This window comes from Scyliorhinus canicula, chromosome 10 (assembly GCF_902713615.1).
Source record: "Scyliorhinus canicula chromosome 10, sScyCan1.1, whole genome shotgun sequence".
Taxonomy (NCBI): Eukaryota; Metazoa; Chordata; class Chondrichthyes; order Carcharhiniformes; family Scyliorhinidae; genus Scyliorhinus; species Scyliorhinus canicula.
In genome coordinates this window covers 5,275,087-5,291,413 of record NC_052155.1, presented here as the reverse complement: position 1 = coordinate 5,291,413, position 16,327 = coordinate 5,275,087, and the positions used below count along the sequence as shown (strand labels likewise).

General features: G+C 44.5%; 1 protein-coding gene across 1 annotated transcript in view; it reads right to left on the bottom strand.

Moving 5' to 3' along the window:
* Positions 1-244: 244 nt before the first annotated feature.
* ttc39c (tetratricopeptide repeat domain 39C) overlaps positions 245-16,327 on the bottom strand; it is a 143,388-nt gene continuing 127,305 nt past the window's right edge. Inside the window, exons 11-14 of the mRNA XM_038808550.1 lie at positions 14,234-14,331; positions 8,282-8,386; positions 4,110-4,148; positions 245-2,318 (exon numbers count right to left, since the gene is read on the bottom strand). Of these exons, the coding sequence (XP_038664478.1) occupies positions 2,229-2,318; positions 4,110-4,148; positions 8,282-8,386; positions 14,234-14,331 (332 nt within the window). The 3' untranslated portion in view covers positions 245-2,228. The remainder of the gene's footprint in view (positions 2,319-4,109; positions 4,149-8,281; positions 8,387-14,233; positions 14,332-16,327) is intronic.

The window sequence follows — 16,327 nt, the reverse complement described above, 5'->3', positions numbered from 1 at the left end:
GATCCCGGCTCTCGGTCACTGTCCGTGTGGAGTTTGCACATTCTCTCCGTGTTTGCGTGGGTTTCGCCCCACAACTCAAAGATGTGCAGGGTAGGTTGATTGAACACACTAAATTGCCCCATAATTGGAAAAAAATGAATTGGGTACTCTAAAAAAATTTTTTTAAATAGTGCTATGCTCAGAAACTAAAGTTTGATACACTGATTTTTCCCCCCAGATATGATCAAACATTTTGAACCACAAGTGATCTGGACACGTCTTTTATTTAATACAGCTGAGTAATAGCAGTCTACATAGTCAAAAATACAGTGACAGTTTTTCATCACCATCCAGTTAGTCAACATTTCCACTCGTACATAATGAACAGATCCAGTTCTCAATCCCAACCTCAAAGAGCATCATAGAAACAGTGAGTGATGGGCAAGCACAAGTGCTCGTTCCCTTTGTAATCAAGTCACTTGTCACTGCAAGGTGAACAAATTCTTCCACCATTTATGAGTTACCACAACCAGGGACGCATTAATTTCTTGGATAATTTCCATTCAGTTCATTAACATGTTTGTAATTATTTTTCAATTTTCCCTTCTCCTGAGCAATGTGTACACCAGGACAAAAATGTTGATAACATTCTCCAGTGTAAGCAATTTGGAAAACTCACATTACATTACTTTATCACATTACTCAATGTCAAACAGCTCAGTTATTTAATTCTACTGTTAAAATAAAACAAAAATAGCCACATTATAGAATTATACAACCATGTAAATAAGGGGGTAAAATCCTAGGATCGCAAATTTGGAAACAGAGGACAAGATTCCAAATTACAAATAAAATACTTGCTGAGCAACAGCCTGAAAATTCATAAATAAATAAAAATCTAATGTTCAAGTGAGCACCTCCAAGGAGTTGCTTCGTCACACAGAAAGACCCCAGATCTGTGCCAAGTCAACTGGCCAATTGGACAAGGTACAAGACGGCAACCAGCGCCTATAGAATCGAAGCAGCAAGCTTGAGGAAATGGCAAAAATCGGCACAATAAACATTGATGGCTGCTGGACAATTCACACAAAGTATCATTTAGGAATGATGTATCCTTTTTGATTTTATTGCCATTAGATCATGCCTCAGATTTTAATAGGGATTTATAAAAAATACATTTTAAAATGAAACGTCACAGTGCTTGCCTGTGACTTCTGCATCTAAGTGATATATTCTTATTCAATGGTGCACATCTCTCTGATAATGGTGCATAAATAACTTGGGATAGGCATCATCTAACAGAATAAAATTTTGTTCACCCTGATGAGATGCTATTAACAGTAGATACAAACATGTCATAATATGACAAAACAAATGACAAAGTAGATAATTAGACACTGAGATGCTACAAGACAATTTCATTTGTCCATTATCTTGTTTCCCAGAGATATCCTTTAAAAATGTATGAATTTCACAATTTTTTCATTTCTTTTACATCTGATCTACAACTGAGGTATTTGGATTTTTTTTAAAAGTATACCAGAGATCTGAAAGAACATCTTAGTGTAGTGGCATCACAGGATTAAACAAGCTTTTAAAAAAAAAAAGACCTGTAGATACTTCATCTATCATTCATAATTAACAAACAACCCTGAGCAGAAATGAACTCAAGTCCTTTGCTGCTGGTGTTCTGTGGGGTCTGATACAAAAGGGAATTTAAAAAGTGCTAACAAAATTTTACGTATCTTAAAATAATGGTGGTGTTAAAGCTAGACAAATTAAAAAATACACCTAGTGCAACAAAAATATGGCTATTAACAGGCAAAAGCCATGAACACTTTTTCCTCCCTGAACTTCTGCTGCTTCAACCGAAGCACATTTAGAATCTGCCCCAGTGTGTGAATACGCTCTGTGCTTTAAACTGCACTGATATTAGAGTTAGCTCTAAATTGAACTACAGTCATTAAAGTGGGAAAAAAGCAAGGTCACTTGATAATCCTTGGAACCCCTAAGCCTCCTCCTGTTTAACTACCTATAATAAAGAAGCAACAGCTTCAATGCATCTCTCATTTATCAGTGAATCTGCCCCTACACATCCAAAGACATTCTACATGCTTAGGTTTAATACAGTCTTCATGAGCTCAGACCAACCACTCTACGTTCTTTGCTGTTTAGTTACAGCATAAAGTGCAGGAACTGATTTAAGTTCAATCACATGTGCACTGAAGATGATTCCCGTTTGGCAAAGATCACTGTGGAACAACTTCTTTCAATGATGCTAATGCAGTATGAATGCGCACATGAAGACGGTTTTCAAAATCATAACCAGCAAACTCTTCCTGCAGAGGAAGAAAATGAGAATTAACTGCCACGGACAAAATGTATTCTCAATCACCAACATCCACAAAAGATTACTTGTATTCAATCATGATACTGATAATAATGGGATTAAATTTAATATCAAGCATTTTCACCCACCAATGCAATATCCACAAGTAGAAAATAAAACATAATTGAAAATACACCATTGAATAATAATAATCGCTTATTGTCACAAGTAGGCTTCAATGAAGTTACTGTAAAAGCCCCTAATCCCAAAAATATTGCTTCCCTCTAACATTTACACAGTCAGTATTTATTGTGTAAAGTTGCTTCAGGATTTTTTGAAAAATACAATTAAACAGAGGGGTAATATACCGTAAATGGCAAAACTCTTTTAGAAAGTCAGAGAGATCTGGATGTAAGGTACACAGATCTTTGAAAGTGGCAACATAAGTGGACAAGATAGTCAAGAAAGCATACAAAATGCTGGCCTTCATTGGACGGGGCATCGAGTATAAAAATTGGCAAGTGATGCTGCAGTTGTATAGAACCTTGGTAAGACTGCACTTGGAATATTGCGCACAATTCTGGTCGCCACACTATCAAAAGGATGTGGAGGTTTTGGAAAGGCTACAGAGGAGGTTTACCAGTATGTTGCCTGTTCAGGAGGGTGGTTTAGCTCACAAGGCTAAATCGCTGGCTTATAAAGCAGACCAAGCATGCCAGCAGCACGGTTCGATTCCCGTACCAGCCTCCCCGGACAGGCGCCGGAATGTGGCGACTAGGGACTTTTCACAGTAACTTCATTGAAGCCTACTCGTGACAATAAGCGATTTTCATTTTCGGTTAGCTATGCGGAGAGCCTAATGAAAACACTGTTTTCATTAGAACGACGGAGGTTGAGGGGTGTCCTGATAAGAGGTCTACAAGATTATGAGGGGCATGGGTAGAGTGGATGAACAGGTACTCTTTCCCAGGGTGGACAGCTCAGTCACCAGGGGGCATAGGTTCACGGTCCATGGGGCAAAGTTTAGAGGAGATGTGTGAGGCAGGTTTTTTTACGCAGAGGGTGGCGAGTGCCTGGACTGCGTTGCCCGGGGAGGTTGTGGAAGCAGATACATTAACGGTGTTCAAAAAGCATCTTGACAAATATATGGTAGGACGGGTACAGAGGGATATGGCACCAGGAAGTGCTGAGGGTTTGGGCCTAGGTTAGTATCATGACCAGTACAGGCTTGGAGGGTCGAAGGGCTTGTTCCTGTGCTGTATTGTTCTTTGTTCAGCAGCTTCTAGGTGTATCATATCTCGGGAACGGAACTTGGAGTGGGGACTGACAGCATTGTCCAAAATCTACCATGTAGAAGGACAAGACAGAAATCACATAGGAACACCATCACCAGCATGCTCTCCTCCAAGCCACACACCATCCCGGTTTGGGGATATATCGCCATTCCTTCGCTGTCACTAAGTCAAAACCCTGGAACTCCCTCCCTAACAGCACAGTGGGTGTATCCACACCGCATGGATGCAGTGTTTCAAGGCACCTTCTCAGGGGCAATTAGGGATGGACACTAAATGTTAGCCTAGCCAACCATGTCCACATCCCGTGAAAGAGTTTAAACAAAACTATCCATCCAGATTGGAGTGCATCAAGTGCGTTTAACATGACAAATATTTTGTCAACAAGTAATACATTTTGCAAGGGTAGATGGATGTTTGCTTACGGTATTGACATACATGAATTTCACCGGTCAAAAATATCGTAACTAAAACAAATATTCTTATTGGGCATGGGTTATCCAACTTACCTTGGCTTGGCACAGTAAAGTTCTGCCTTTATTCAAAGTCTATCACAAAAAAAAACACATTATCAATATTTCCTTCGACCAAATAGTTCTGTTAGAGTGCAACCAAAGGTACACTTAAAAGATTATCAATTACTTTTAAAAATTCATGGACTTTGCATGGGAGAAAGGAAGAGGTTCGATGAAAAACAGAAAAATGCCATTCAGCCCTTCAAGCACGTTGCCCCATTCAATCAGAACCTCCTAATTTATACCCTAACCCCACGCCTGGAGCGCAATTTTCAGCTTTCAAAACATATCATTTCTTTTGCATCACCAAGCTTTCTTAACATTTTGACCATGAGTAAAAGCTACGAAATCGGTGGGATAGACAAATAAAAATAAATCCTGGAACAAAGCTCAGAAAATCAATGTGACTCTCAAAACATTGCATAACATTATAAGCAGTTCTTTCAAATCCAGAAACATACAACCATAGTTACTACAGGTGGTAAAATTATTTTAAAAAAGCAATTCAGGACTTCTGGTGGCGGCCATGAGGGGAACAGTTGCACATGAGATGGCTCCCACCTGGGGATTTGTTTTTTTTTTGGCCCTTTCTGCCCAGTTGCTGCAATTATACAGGGCCTTGGTGAGGCCACACCTGGAGTATTGTGGGCAGTTTTGGTTTCCTTATCTGAGGAAGGATGCTCTAGCTATGGAGGGAGTGCAGCGAAGGTTTACCAGGCTGATTCCTGGGATGGCAGGACTGACGTATGAGAGATTGAATCGGTTAGGATTGTATTCGCTGGAGTTCAGAAGAATGGTGGGGGGGGGGGGGGGGGGGGGGGGGGGAGATCTCATAGAAACCTGTAAAATTCTAACAGGACTGGACAGTGTAGATGCAGGAAGGATGTTTCTGATGGTGGGTGTGTCCAGTACCAGGGGGCACAGTCTGAGGATATGGGGTAGACCATTTAGGACAGAGATTAGGTGAAATTTCATCACCCAGAGAATGAGTCTCTGAAATTCATTGCCACAGGAAATAGTTGAGTCCAAAACACTGTGTGGTTTCAAGAGGCAGTTTGATAGAGCACTTCAGGCGAAGGGGATCAAAGGATATGGGGGAAAACGGGATTAGTTATTCAGTTGGATGATCAGCCATATCATAATGAAAGGCGGACTGGCTTGAAGGGCCGAATGGTCTCCTTCTTCTCCTATGTTTTATGTTTCTAATTAATGGGTGATTTTTGGGAATGAAGACACCTGGGTTGGCCACTTCCCGATTCTATAATGGAGATCCACTAAGAATGCAGGGAAATTCAGTCAGGCACAGAAAAACAAGCAGGTGCAAAGTTTCCTGTGTATTAGGACTTGCAGAAACCCAGACAGAACCGAAACCAAAAACCATCTGCATATTAATGAGCGATCCCCGGGAACAATTGGATACATTAAAGTAATCGAGACCAAACCAGACTCCTCGGCGCCAGCAGGAGCCAAGACAAAGGAAGGTCAACGGACACTTAGGAACCACCCAGCGATCAGGGAACAGCTTCAGTATTGGAGAAATCGATAGAAGCGATTGGAACTTAGTCCAATCAATTGGAACCAAGTCCAGCGTCCGCCCAAAAGGGCGCGAAGCCCCGGGGGACTATAAAATAGAATCCCCAAGTTCAATTCGTCCTTCTTGGCAGGGTCTCTCAGCAGCTCGAAACAACTCTTGACCGTGACTCTCAACACAGAGAGACCTGCCTAGCAGCTGCACCAAGTAAGTGTCCAGTCAACGCACGCTACGAGATAGACTCTCCTAGCCACTAGTCCATACCAGCTTGAAGCCTGCAGACTCAGAATCGAACGAAAGGCCATTGTTCTCTGACCTGGTGGGCCTTTCCAAAGCTAAGTATTGGCCTTTTAGTGTTAGAGATAGTCTAGTATGCAGTGTTTTATGCATGAGTAGCGATTGACTGTGTATATAATAAATGTGTTTTGATTTGAACCTTACTAACTGGTGTATTGAGTTATTGATCAGCACTTGAACTTGAACCTCGTGGCGGTATCATAAAGATACCTGGCGACTCTAGAGCAAGGTGATTAAACAGAGCAAATTAAGTAAAAGCACAATGAGCAACAGGAAGACATTGCTACAGTTCAACAGAAATAGATCCCCTTGGTGAGTGATGTCTGGGGGGGTACAACACAAGGCATAAAGTTGGGCAAGGCATCTTCATACGATTCAGAAGTCCCTCGAGCCTCAGAAGACGAGAAAATGGCAGAGGTCTCAGGACGTCAAGGACCCCTCAGTGGATGACCGAGAGGTTGGTGGACTTCTTGTCCATTGAATTTATGAAGTAATGACAAACGGTTGCTGAGGATCTGATGAAGATGATTGAGGGGGCCGTGGCACCCAATTGTGTGTCTTTGAACAGGTTGGATCATCGGGTGGAGGTAGAGGGCATGACAAGAAGGTAGAGGAGGCGCTCAATGGACACAGCGATCGAGTGTCTCTTTGGAGGCAGAGCTGGCACTGTTGGTGGAGGAGCAGGAGGCATTAATGGCCAAGATCTGAAAATCGCTCCAGACGATAAGAATTGTTGGGCTGCCTGAGTGGAGGTCCAAGCAACACTCGTTATGTTTCTAAGATGTTTAGGAGGTTGATGAGGGGAGTGGGTCTTCTTGACCACTCGAGTTGGATCGGGCCCATCAATCTCGGAGACAGAAGTCCAGATCAGGGGAGCCAAAACGGGCAATTATTGTCCGATTTCATAGGTACCTGGATAAGGAGTGGGTCCTGAGATGGGCGAAGGACAATAGAGAGTGTAGATGGGAAGGCCATGCCATCTGAATGTATCAAGGTGTTGGGGCAGAGTTGGCAAGATGGTGTGCGGCGTATAACAAAACCAAGGCGGCCCTCTACAAGGGAAAAATGGGTTTTGGAATGGTATACCCGGCTCATCTTCCGGTTATCTTCAGAGACAGCTATTTCAACGTACTGGAGGGAGCAAATTACTTTGTTAAGAAACATGGATTGGGGGGGGGGGGCAGGATGGTGGGGGGGACTGAAGGGTTTGAGGACTATGATCTTTTTTGTTTGGCCATTCTGGATTTGTATTTTTGTGTGAGCTGGTTGTAAAATGGGGGAGTTTGTTGTTATGGGGTTTGTGTGTGGCTCTCTTGTTTTCTTCCCATGATATTTGGTATTAAAGTTGGGTATGGGTTAAGGGGCTGTTTAATGATTCATTATGTGAAAGACTTTGATTTTTACCCTAGATGGATTCACCCTGCTAGCGGTTTTGCTAGTTAATGAGAGCGGAGTGGTGGAGGTGGCTGCAGCTGGTTACCTATGGAGGGTGGGGGGAGGTTTCTTTGGCAGAGAAGGATATTACAGATGGACTTTGAGTTGTTGGAGATAATGGGGGTGCTCAGGAAGTTTGGTTCCTTTTCAGGGTATGTAAACCTGGGCAAGAGTGGATTTTTTGTGGTGAATCCTCCGGGACGGGTGCTGATGTGGTGAGGACACAGTTTCACCCGGCAGGACTAGTTTCCGGTATCTGGGAATTCGGGTGGCTCATGACTGGGCCCCGTTCCATAAACCTGACTTGGCCAGCCTGGTTGATGGGGCGAAGGCTGATTTGAAGAGGTGGGATGCCCTTCCCTTGACTTTGGCAGGTAGAGTCCAGACCATGAAGATTAATATTCTCCCAAGGATTTTGTTTCTGCTCCAGTGGCTTTTACTGAGGATTTTTTTGGTAGGATCAATAATTCAATATTTATTTGGTGGACCTGGTGGAATATCTGCACCTGGAGACGATAAATTATGCTATGAATGGTCGGGTTTTACTCAAGGTGGCAACTGTTCATTATCCTTTTTAATGAGTTGGTTACCGTCAGCTGTTTTGGGGGCGGGGGGGGGGGGGGGGGGGTGTTGGTCAGTAGGGTTCTCGTTTGGGGCGGGGGCAGAAGAGAGTCCTGGTACGAATTTGGGTGAGGATGGGTGGCGTTGTGTCAAGGACATTTTCTTCTAAAAATGAAAAGTTTGTTTGTATAGTCTGAATATTTTGTCTGTTACAAATGAAAATTCTTAAATAATTTTTTGTTTAAAAAGCAATTCAGCAAAACAAACAGGATGTTACATTTAGCTAAGTTAGAAACTTGCAGTTTTGACTCATGTTGGACATAGATAAAGCAGCTCCCCATACCTCTGGACTCTCTAACAACAGACATCCAAGCTCATAACAAGCATACGGCTGTATATATGCATTGTTCTGACGACTCAATTCATCTTTTATAGCTAGCTGGAAGAACTGCAAGAAGAAAAAGTTACAATGTGAAAACCATGTCACACATGTTGGTGAGTATATCATATATAGTATATGTGGGGATATGGTATATTATAACAAACTTTATTACTAATACAGTATTAAAATATCTTTTAACATCACACAAGAAAAATAATTACATTGACCCCATAAACAATACTAATGAGTGGTGACACAGTAACCCTTAACTGCTATCTTTATTCCCACTCAAACAACAAAATCACCTCAGCTCTCAATCCGCTTTCAAATACAGTTAGCACCCAGGAGTATCTGTGTACAGAGTTATATGGATATTCTACATGGAGATCTTCCGACACTGTTTTAAAGAAAGAGACCTGACCCTGTCAGAACAATGCAGGATCCCCAGCTGAAGTCTTCAGAAACTGTCCTTACATATGTTTACAGCGTGAAAACAGGCCCTTCGGTCCAGCTTGTCCATGCTGCCCAGTTTCTATCTCTAAGCGAGTCCCATATGCCTGCATTTGGCCCATATCCCTCTATACCTACCCTGCCCATGTAACTGTCTAACTGCTTTTTAAAGGAAAAAATTGTACCCGTCTCTACCACTGCCTCTGGCAGCTCGTTCCAGATGCTCACCACTCTGTGAAAAGATTTCCCCTCTGGTTTCTTTTGTATCTCTCCCCTCTCACCTTAAACCAATGCCCTCTAGTTCTAGACTCCTCTACCTTTGGGAAAAGATGTTGACTATCTTTGAACTGTGGGAGGAAACCGGAGCACCCGGAGGAAACCCATGCAGTCACAGGGAGAAAATGCAGACTCCACACAGAAAGTGAATTGAACCTGGGACCCTGGAGCTGTGAGGCAGCATTGCTGATCACTGTGCCGCCCCATAGCCCCATCTAACCTGCACATACCTGGATAATAAAGGACAATTTATCAAGGCCAATCCACTTAACTCGCCCTTCTTTGGACTGTGGAAGGAAACCTGAGTACCAGGTAGTAAATGCACGCAGACACGGGGAGAAAGGGCAAACTCCACATGCACACACACTCACCAAGGCTGAAATTAGTTTGACTTCCATCTCCAAAACTGAAACAAGCCTGCATTTCTGCAAAATGCCTGGTATGCTAGCTCCTCTCACTTATTTCATCATCTCACCAAGCAGAAACACAATGGGCGGGATTCTCCGACACCCCGCCGGGTCGGAGAATCGGCGGGGGAGGGGGGGGGTGGCGTGAATCCCGACCCCGCTGGCTTCACCGGCGGCGGAGATTCGGCGAGGGTGGGAATCGCTCCGTGCCGGTCGCTTGCCCCCCCCCCCCCCCCCCCCCCCCCCCCGCGCTATTCTCCGGCCTGTGATGGGCCGAAGTCCTGCTCGTTCCATGCAGGTCCCGCCGGCGTAAATTGAACTAGGTCTCTTACCGACGGGACCTGGTGGCGCGGGCGGGCTCCGGGGTCCTGGGGGGGGGGGGGGGGGGGGGGGGGGAGGCAGCGTGGGACGATCTGGCCCCGGGGGGGTGCCCCCACGGTGGCCTGGCCTGCGATCGGGACCCACTGATCCGCAGACGGGCCTGTGCATGGGAGCACTCTTTTCTTACGCGACAGCCGTGTGGTCCTCCGTGATGGCCGGCGTGAAGGTGAATGAAGGACATCAGCAGCCACTGACGCTCCTGCGCAGACTCGTGCCGGCCGGCGGAGTCCCTTCGGCCCCAGCTGGCGCGGCGCCAAAGGCCTTCCACATCGGCTGGCGAGGCGCAAACCACTCCGGCGCCGGCCGAGCCCCTGAAGGTGCAGAGGATTCCGCACATTTGGGGCGGCTCATGCCACTCCGGCCCGCCGGGACCTCCCGCCCTGCCTGCGCCGGAATTGGCCAGAATCCTGCCCAATGTCTAATTTTTTTTTTTTATAAATGTTTTTATTCAGTTTTCGTATTTTATATTGAACAAATTACAAATTGTTAGGAGAGAGAAACAAAAAAAAACAAACAAAAACAAACACGCAAAAATTAACATACATATTTACAGGTAAGCATCTTCGTAGTAGTAACTGCGCCCCCCCCCCCCCCCCCCCCTCAACATGTTTATTTAGCTTGGTTTTGGGCCTTAGCTAGCCATCGAACCCCCGTAACGAACCTGTAGCCCCCCCCCCCTCCCGCTACCTTCCCCCGACTATTCTTCCTCTTGTACATTGGCCACAAATAGGTCCCGGAACAGTTGCATGAATGGCTCCCACGTTCTGTGGAAGCCGTCGTCCGACCCTCGGATGGCAAATTTGATTTTCTCCATTTGGAGAGATTCCGAGAGGTCGGACAGCCAGTCCGCAGCTCTGGGCGGTGCTGCTGACCGCCAGCCAAACAGGATTCTACGGCGGGCGATCAGGGAGGCAAAGGCAAGGGCGTCCGCCCTCCTCCCCAGGAATAGATCTGGCTGTTCTGAAACCCCGAAGACCGCCACTATCGGGCATGGCTCCACCCTCACTCCCACCACTTTGGACATTACCTCGAAGAAGGCTGTCCAGTACTCCACGAGTCTGGGGCAAGACCAGAACATGTGGGCGTGGTTGGCCGGGCCTCTTTGGCACCGTTCACATCTGTCTTCCACCTCCGGGAAGAACCTACTCATACGGGTTCTTGTTAAGTGGGCTCTATGTACCACTTTTAGTTGCGTCAGGCTGAGCCTTGCGCACGTGGAGGTGGAGTTGACCCTATGCAGTGCTTCGCTCCAGAGTCCCCACCCGATCTCCATCCCCAGGTCGTCCTCCCATTTCCTCCTTGTTGCGTCCAGTACGGTGTCGTCCCTATCTACCAGTCGGTCATACATGTCACTACAGTTCCCTTTCTCTAGGATACTTGCGTCCAGTAGGTCTTCCAGTAGTGTCTGTCGTGGCGGTTGTGGGTACGTCCTTGTCTCCTTTCGTAGGAAGGCCCAATGTCTAATTAACTCTACAAGGAACCCCCTTAATACCCCCAAAGGATAGAGGAGGGAAACTGTGCATAGAGCAGGAGGAAATGGGTGTGGTATTAAATGAGTACTTTGTATCAGTATTCATCAAAGAGAAGAACTTGGTGGATGATGAGTCTGGGGAAGGGTGTGTAGAAAGTCTGGGACATGTCAATATCAAAAAGGAGGTGGTGTTTGGCATCTTCAAAAGCAAAAGGTACCCCAGGGCCTGAAGGGATCTACCCAGAGTACTGAGGAAGGAAATTGCTGTGGCCTGAACAGAAATCTTTGTATCCTCATTGACTACGGGTAAGGTGCCAGAGGACAGAAGAATAGCCTGTAAATGTACCTTTGTTTAAAAAGCGCAACAGGGATAATCCAGGAAATTATAGGCCGGCAAGCTTTATGTCAGTGGTAGGAAATTATCAGAGAAGGTTCTTAGGGACAGGATTTACTCACATTTGGAAGCAAATGGAGTTATTAGCGAGAGGCAGCTAGGTTTTGAGAAGGGAGGTTGTTTTGCACTATCTTAATAAGTTTTTTGAGGAGGATGATTAATGAAGGAAGAGGGGTGGAAGTTGTGTACATGGACTTCAGTAAGGCCTTTGACAAGGCCCCGCATGGCAGACTGGTGCAAAAGGTGAAATCACATAGGGTGAGAGGTGAGCTGGCAAGATGGATATAGAACTAGCTTGGTCAGAGAAGATAGAGAGTAGCGGTGGAAGGGTGATTTTCTGAATGGAAGGCTGTGATTAGTGGCTGGAATAGGGGCTAGTTTAGCTCACTGGGCTAAATCGTCGGCTTTTAAAGCAAACCAAGGCAGGTCAGCAGCACGGTTCAGTTCCCGTACCAGCCTCCCCAAACAGGCGCCGGAATGTGGCGACTAGGGGCTTTTCACAATAACTTCATTAAAGCCTACTCGTGACAATAAGCGATTTTCATTTTCATTCATTTCAGTGGTGTGCCGCAAAGATCAGTGCTGGGACCTTTTTGTCATAGTATATATAAATGATTTGGAGGAAATTGTAGCTGGTCTGATTAGTAAGTTTGCAGATAATTTGGGCAGCACGGTAGCATTGTGGATAGCACAATTGCTTCATAGCTCCAGGGTCCCAGGTTCGATTCCGGCTTGGATCACTGTCTGTGTGGAGTCTGCACATCCTCCCGGTGTGTGCGTGGGTTTCCTCCGGGTGCTCCGGTTTCCTCCCATAGTCCAAAGATGTGCAGGTTAGGTGGATTGGACATGATAAATTGCCCTTAGTGTCCAAAATTGCCCTTAGTGTTGGGTGGGGTTACTGGGTTATGGGGATACGGTGGAGGTGTTGACCTTGGGTAGGGCGCTCTTTCCAAGAGCCGGTGCAGACTCGATGGGCCGAATGGCCTCCTTCTGCACTGCAAATTCTATGATAGTGAAGAGGATTGTCAGGGGATACAACAGGATATAGATAGGTTGGAGACTTGGGCGGAGAAATGGCAGACGGAGTTTAATCCGTGAGGTAATGCGTTTTGGAAGGTCTAATACAGGTGGGAATAATACAGTAAATGGCAGAATCTTTAGGAATATTGACAGGCAGAGAGATCTGGGAGTACAGTATCACTGAAAGTGGCAACACAGGTGGAGAAGGTAATCAAGAAGGTAAACGGCATGCTTGCCTTCATTGGTTGGGGCACTGAGTATAAAAATTGGCAAGTCATGCTGCAGCTGTACAGAACCTTAATTTGGCTACATTTGAAATACTGCGTATAATTCTGGTCACAACACTACCAGTAGGATGTGGACACTTTGGAGAGGGTACAGAAAAGGTTTACCAGGATGTTGCTTGGTCTGGAGAGTATTAGCTATGAGGAGAGGTTGGATAAACTTTGTTCTCACTGGAACAATGGAGGTTGAGGGGCATAGAGGTTTCGAAAATTATGAGGGGCAATGACAGAGTGGACCATTAGATGCTTTTTCCCAGGGTGGAAAAGTAAATTATTTGGGGACATAAGCGAGGGGAAATGTTTAGAGGAGATGTGCTAGACAAGTCTTTTTACACAAAGACTGCCAGCAACACGCTTCCAAGTAAGCTGATAGAAGCAGATACGATAGCGCGTCAAAAGGCATCTTGACGAATACATGAATAGGATGTAAATAGAGGGATACAACCCCGGAAGTACAGAAGGTTTTAGTTTAGACAGGCATCATGATCGGCACAGGCTTGGATGGCTGAAGGACCTGTTCCTGTGCTGTACTGATCTTTGTTCTTGTTAATCCAAACAAAACTGCATTAGCCCAAGCTTTTACAATGCCTTAATTGCACCTCTGGCTACCAAAATCTTTCAAACCACGATCCTTTAAAAACACCACTGCACTAGTCATATACAGGCTAACCCAGGCATTTAACCCTTAGTGCACCAAATATCTCTAATACAATATATCTGAAATTCCTACATTCATCACTAATGTAACACCATTGCACCTATAAGGGTGGGGGGAGGGAGGAAATGGGATGAGGCTTTAAAAGCTGAGCTGTCCAATACTGTGATAAGTAATAACTTCCTAACAATGTTATTATTCTAAATGAGTGTAAATTGGTGAAGTTCCTGGTTTTAAAATGCATTTTTCTTTACATGTGAATTACGAAACACACTGAGAAAACCAGAATGAATGTAAGCTGATTTTATTTAAACCGTAAAGCAGTAACTGAGCTGCTGGCTGCCTGCGTAATTCCAGGCATCTACAAAAATACTTTTTTACTTAAAAGTTTTAGTTTCACAATCCATTATTACAATGCAGAATTGTAGATATATTTTAACCAGACGCTCCATATTGCAATTAATGTTATTGTTTGCTTTGATGCTCAATTTAAAAAGCCAACTCTTATTCAAAGGGCTACAGTTTCTTTATACAACACAAGTAGGATTGTTAAAGGCAAACTATACTATACACACCTGAATAGCACCATCTGAATTTCCTAGACATTTGTGTATTGCACCAAGGAGTAGGTGTTTTAACCCAATTGTTAATGGCTCATGCATTTCCTGACAAGCTGAATAAAAGAGCACACATTAGATTGTCTACTGTAAACATAGTCTATGCGGATTTGAGACTCAGAATCAGCAATCATTATAGGAAAAATAAATAGGAAAGGTAAATATTGTGACAAAGTACCATTTTCAAAAACTATAGCAGCTTTATTCTACATGTATTTATTGCATTAATATTTCAGATTATATTAGTGTAAAATTACAAGCACCGAATATACAGCATCAGGTTAATATTATTAAAGATTAAATATTCTCTTCCTGATAATCTCATTGCTTCATTAATTTTGTAAGGATGAGTATCAGGACAGAATTCTTAATGTACTAATCTTTCCACAGAAAGGGTTAGGTAGAGGATTGTGCTTAAATGCAAGAGGAATTCTTTCTACATACAGTAATATAACTCAGAGAGCTGGTTAAATGTTAATGTTTTACAGTCATTGAAGTTGTTTCCACAAATACATGCAATTACTCAATAATTAATAGCACCTTATACCAGCGTGTTGGAGCCCCGAACAGGCGCCGGAATGTGGCAACTAGGGGCTTTTCACAGTAACTTCATTTGAAGCCTACTTGTGACAATAAGCAATTTTCATTTCATTGTTAGTGCTGAACTCTCAACAGGTGGGTGAAAGAGGTTGCATTTTCTTTTACCCATTCTTGGGATGCGGGCATCGGTGGCTGGGTCAGCATTTGTTGCTATTCCCAATTGCCCTCGAACTAAGTCCAAAGATGTGCAGGTTAGGTGAATTGGCCATGATACAATTGCCCTTAGTGTCCAAAATTGCCCTTAGTGTTGGGTGGGGTTACTGGGTTATGGGGATAGGGGGAGGTGTTGACCTTGGGTAGGATGCGCTTTCCAAGAGCCGGTGCAGACTCGATGGGCCAAATGGCCTCCTTCTGCACTGCAAATTGTGTGTGTGACAAAAATTGTGTGTGTAAGTGGCTCACTAGACCATTTCAGAGGAGGACAGTAAAGTGTCAACCGCATGTCCTGGCCAGACTATAGATGAGTACAGTTCAGTGGCTGGGAATTCTGTTACTGTCCTCCACTCAATGCATTTTGCTGGAGGAATAATCCTGCTCAATCAGGAAAATGCTGTAGTTTCGGTCATACGTAGAGTTTGCAGTAACTGGGAGAGTGTGTTTTCAAATAGGCTCTGTTTGTTGAGAGCCCTGCCTGACCTCCAGCTGACCTAGTGGTGCCAATATGCACTCAGGTAAGGACATGAATAGAAGAGTTTGCCAAAAGTAAAGAGAAAGTGCAGGGATGGAGGGAATTATAGACTTTCTATAATGCAGAAGGAGGCCACTCAGCCCATCCAGTCCACACCGACCCTTCAAAAGAGCACCCTGCCTGGACCCAATCCCCTGCTCCAGCTGCATAATCCCACCCAACCTTTGGACACTGAGGGGCAATTTAGCATGGCCAATCCAACTAACCTGCACATCTTTGGACTATGGGAGGAAACTGGAGCACCCGGAGGAAACCCACGCAGACACGGGTAGAAAGTGCAACCTCCACATAGTCACCTAAGGCCGGAATTGAGCCCGGATCCCTGACACTGTGAGGCAGTAGTTCTAACCCCTGTGCCACCATGCCATCCGCTGTTCATCATTGTGCCTCAGCTTGCAGAGAACCCTGTGCTAATTGAACAAAATGAATCCAATGATGACTGTGTTTTTAAGGGTCACACAACAATTCACAATTTGTATTCATCTCTTATCAAATATCTTAGCCCACTCTCAAAATTATTGGAGTAGCACATGTGGGAGTAAGTATGAAAAGTACCAGTTTAGATGGGACAGATTATCTATTGTTTAGTTACATATCGGGTGGTACAAAGGTACTCCAGATTATTTATGAGACCAAACAGCATCAGAAGAATATTGAGCACAATGCTCGACTTTGTAACATGTAAATAAACCAGGATAAGCTAACTGAAACATAGTTTTAAACAGAGGGCTATCTTTGTGTAAATGAATATATTCTGAACACAT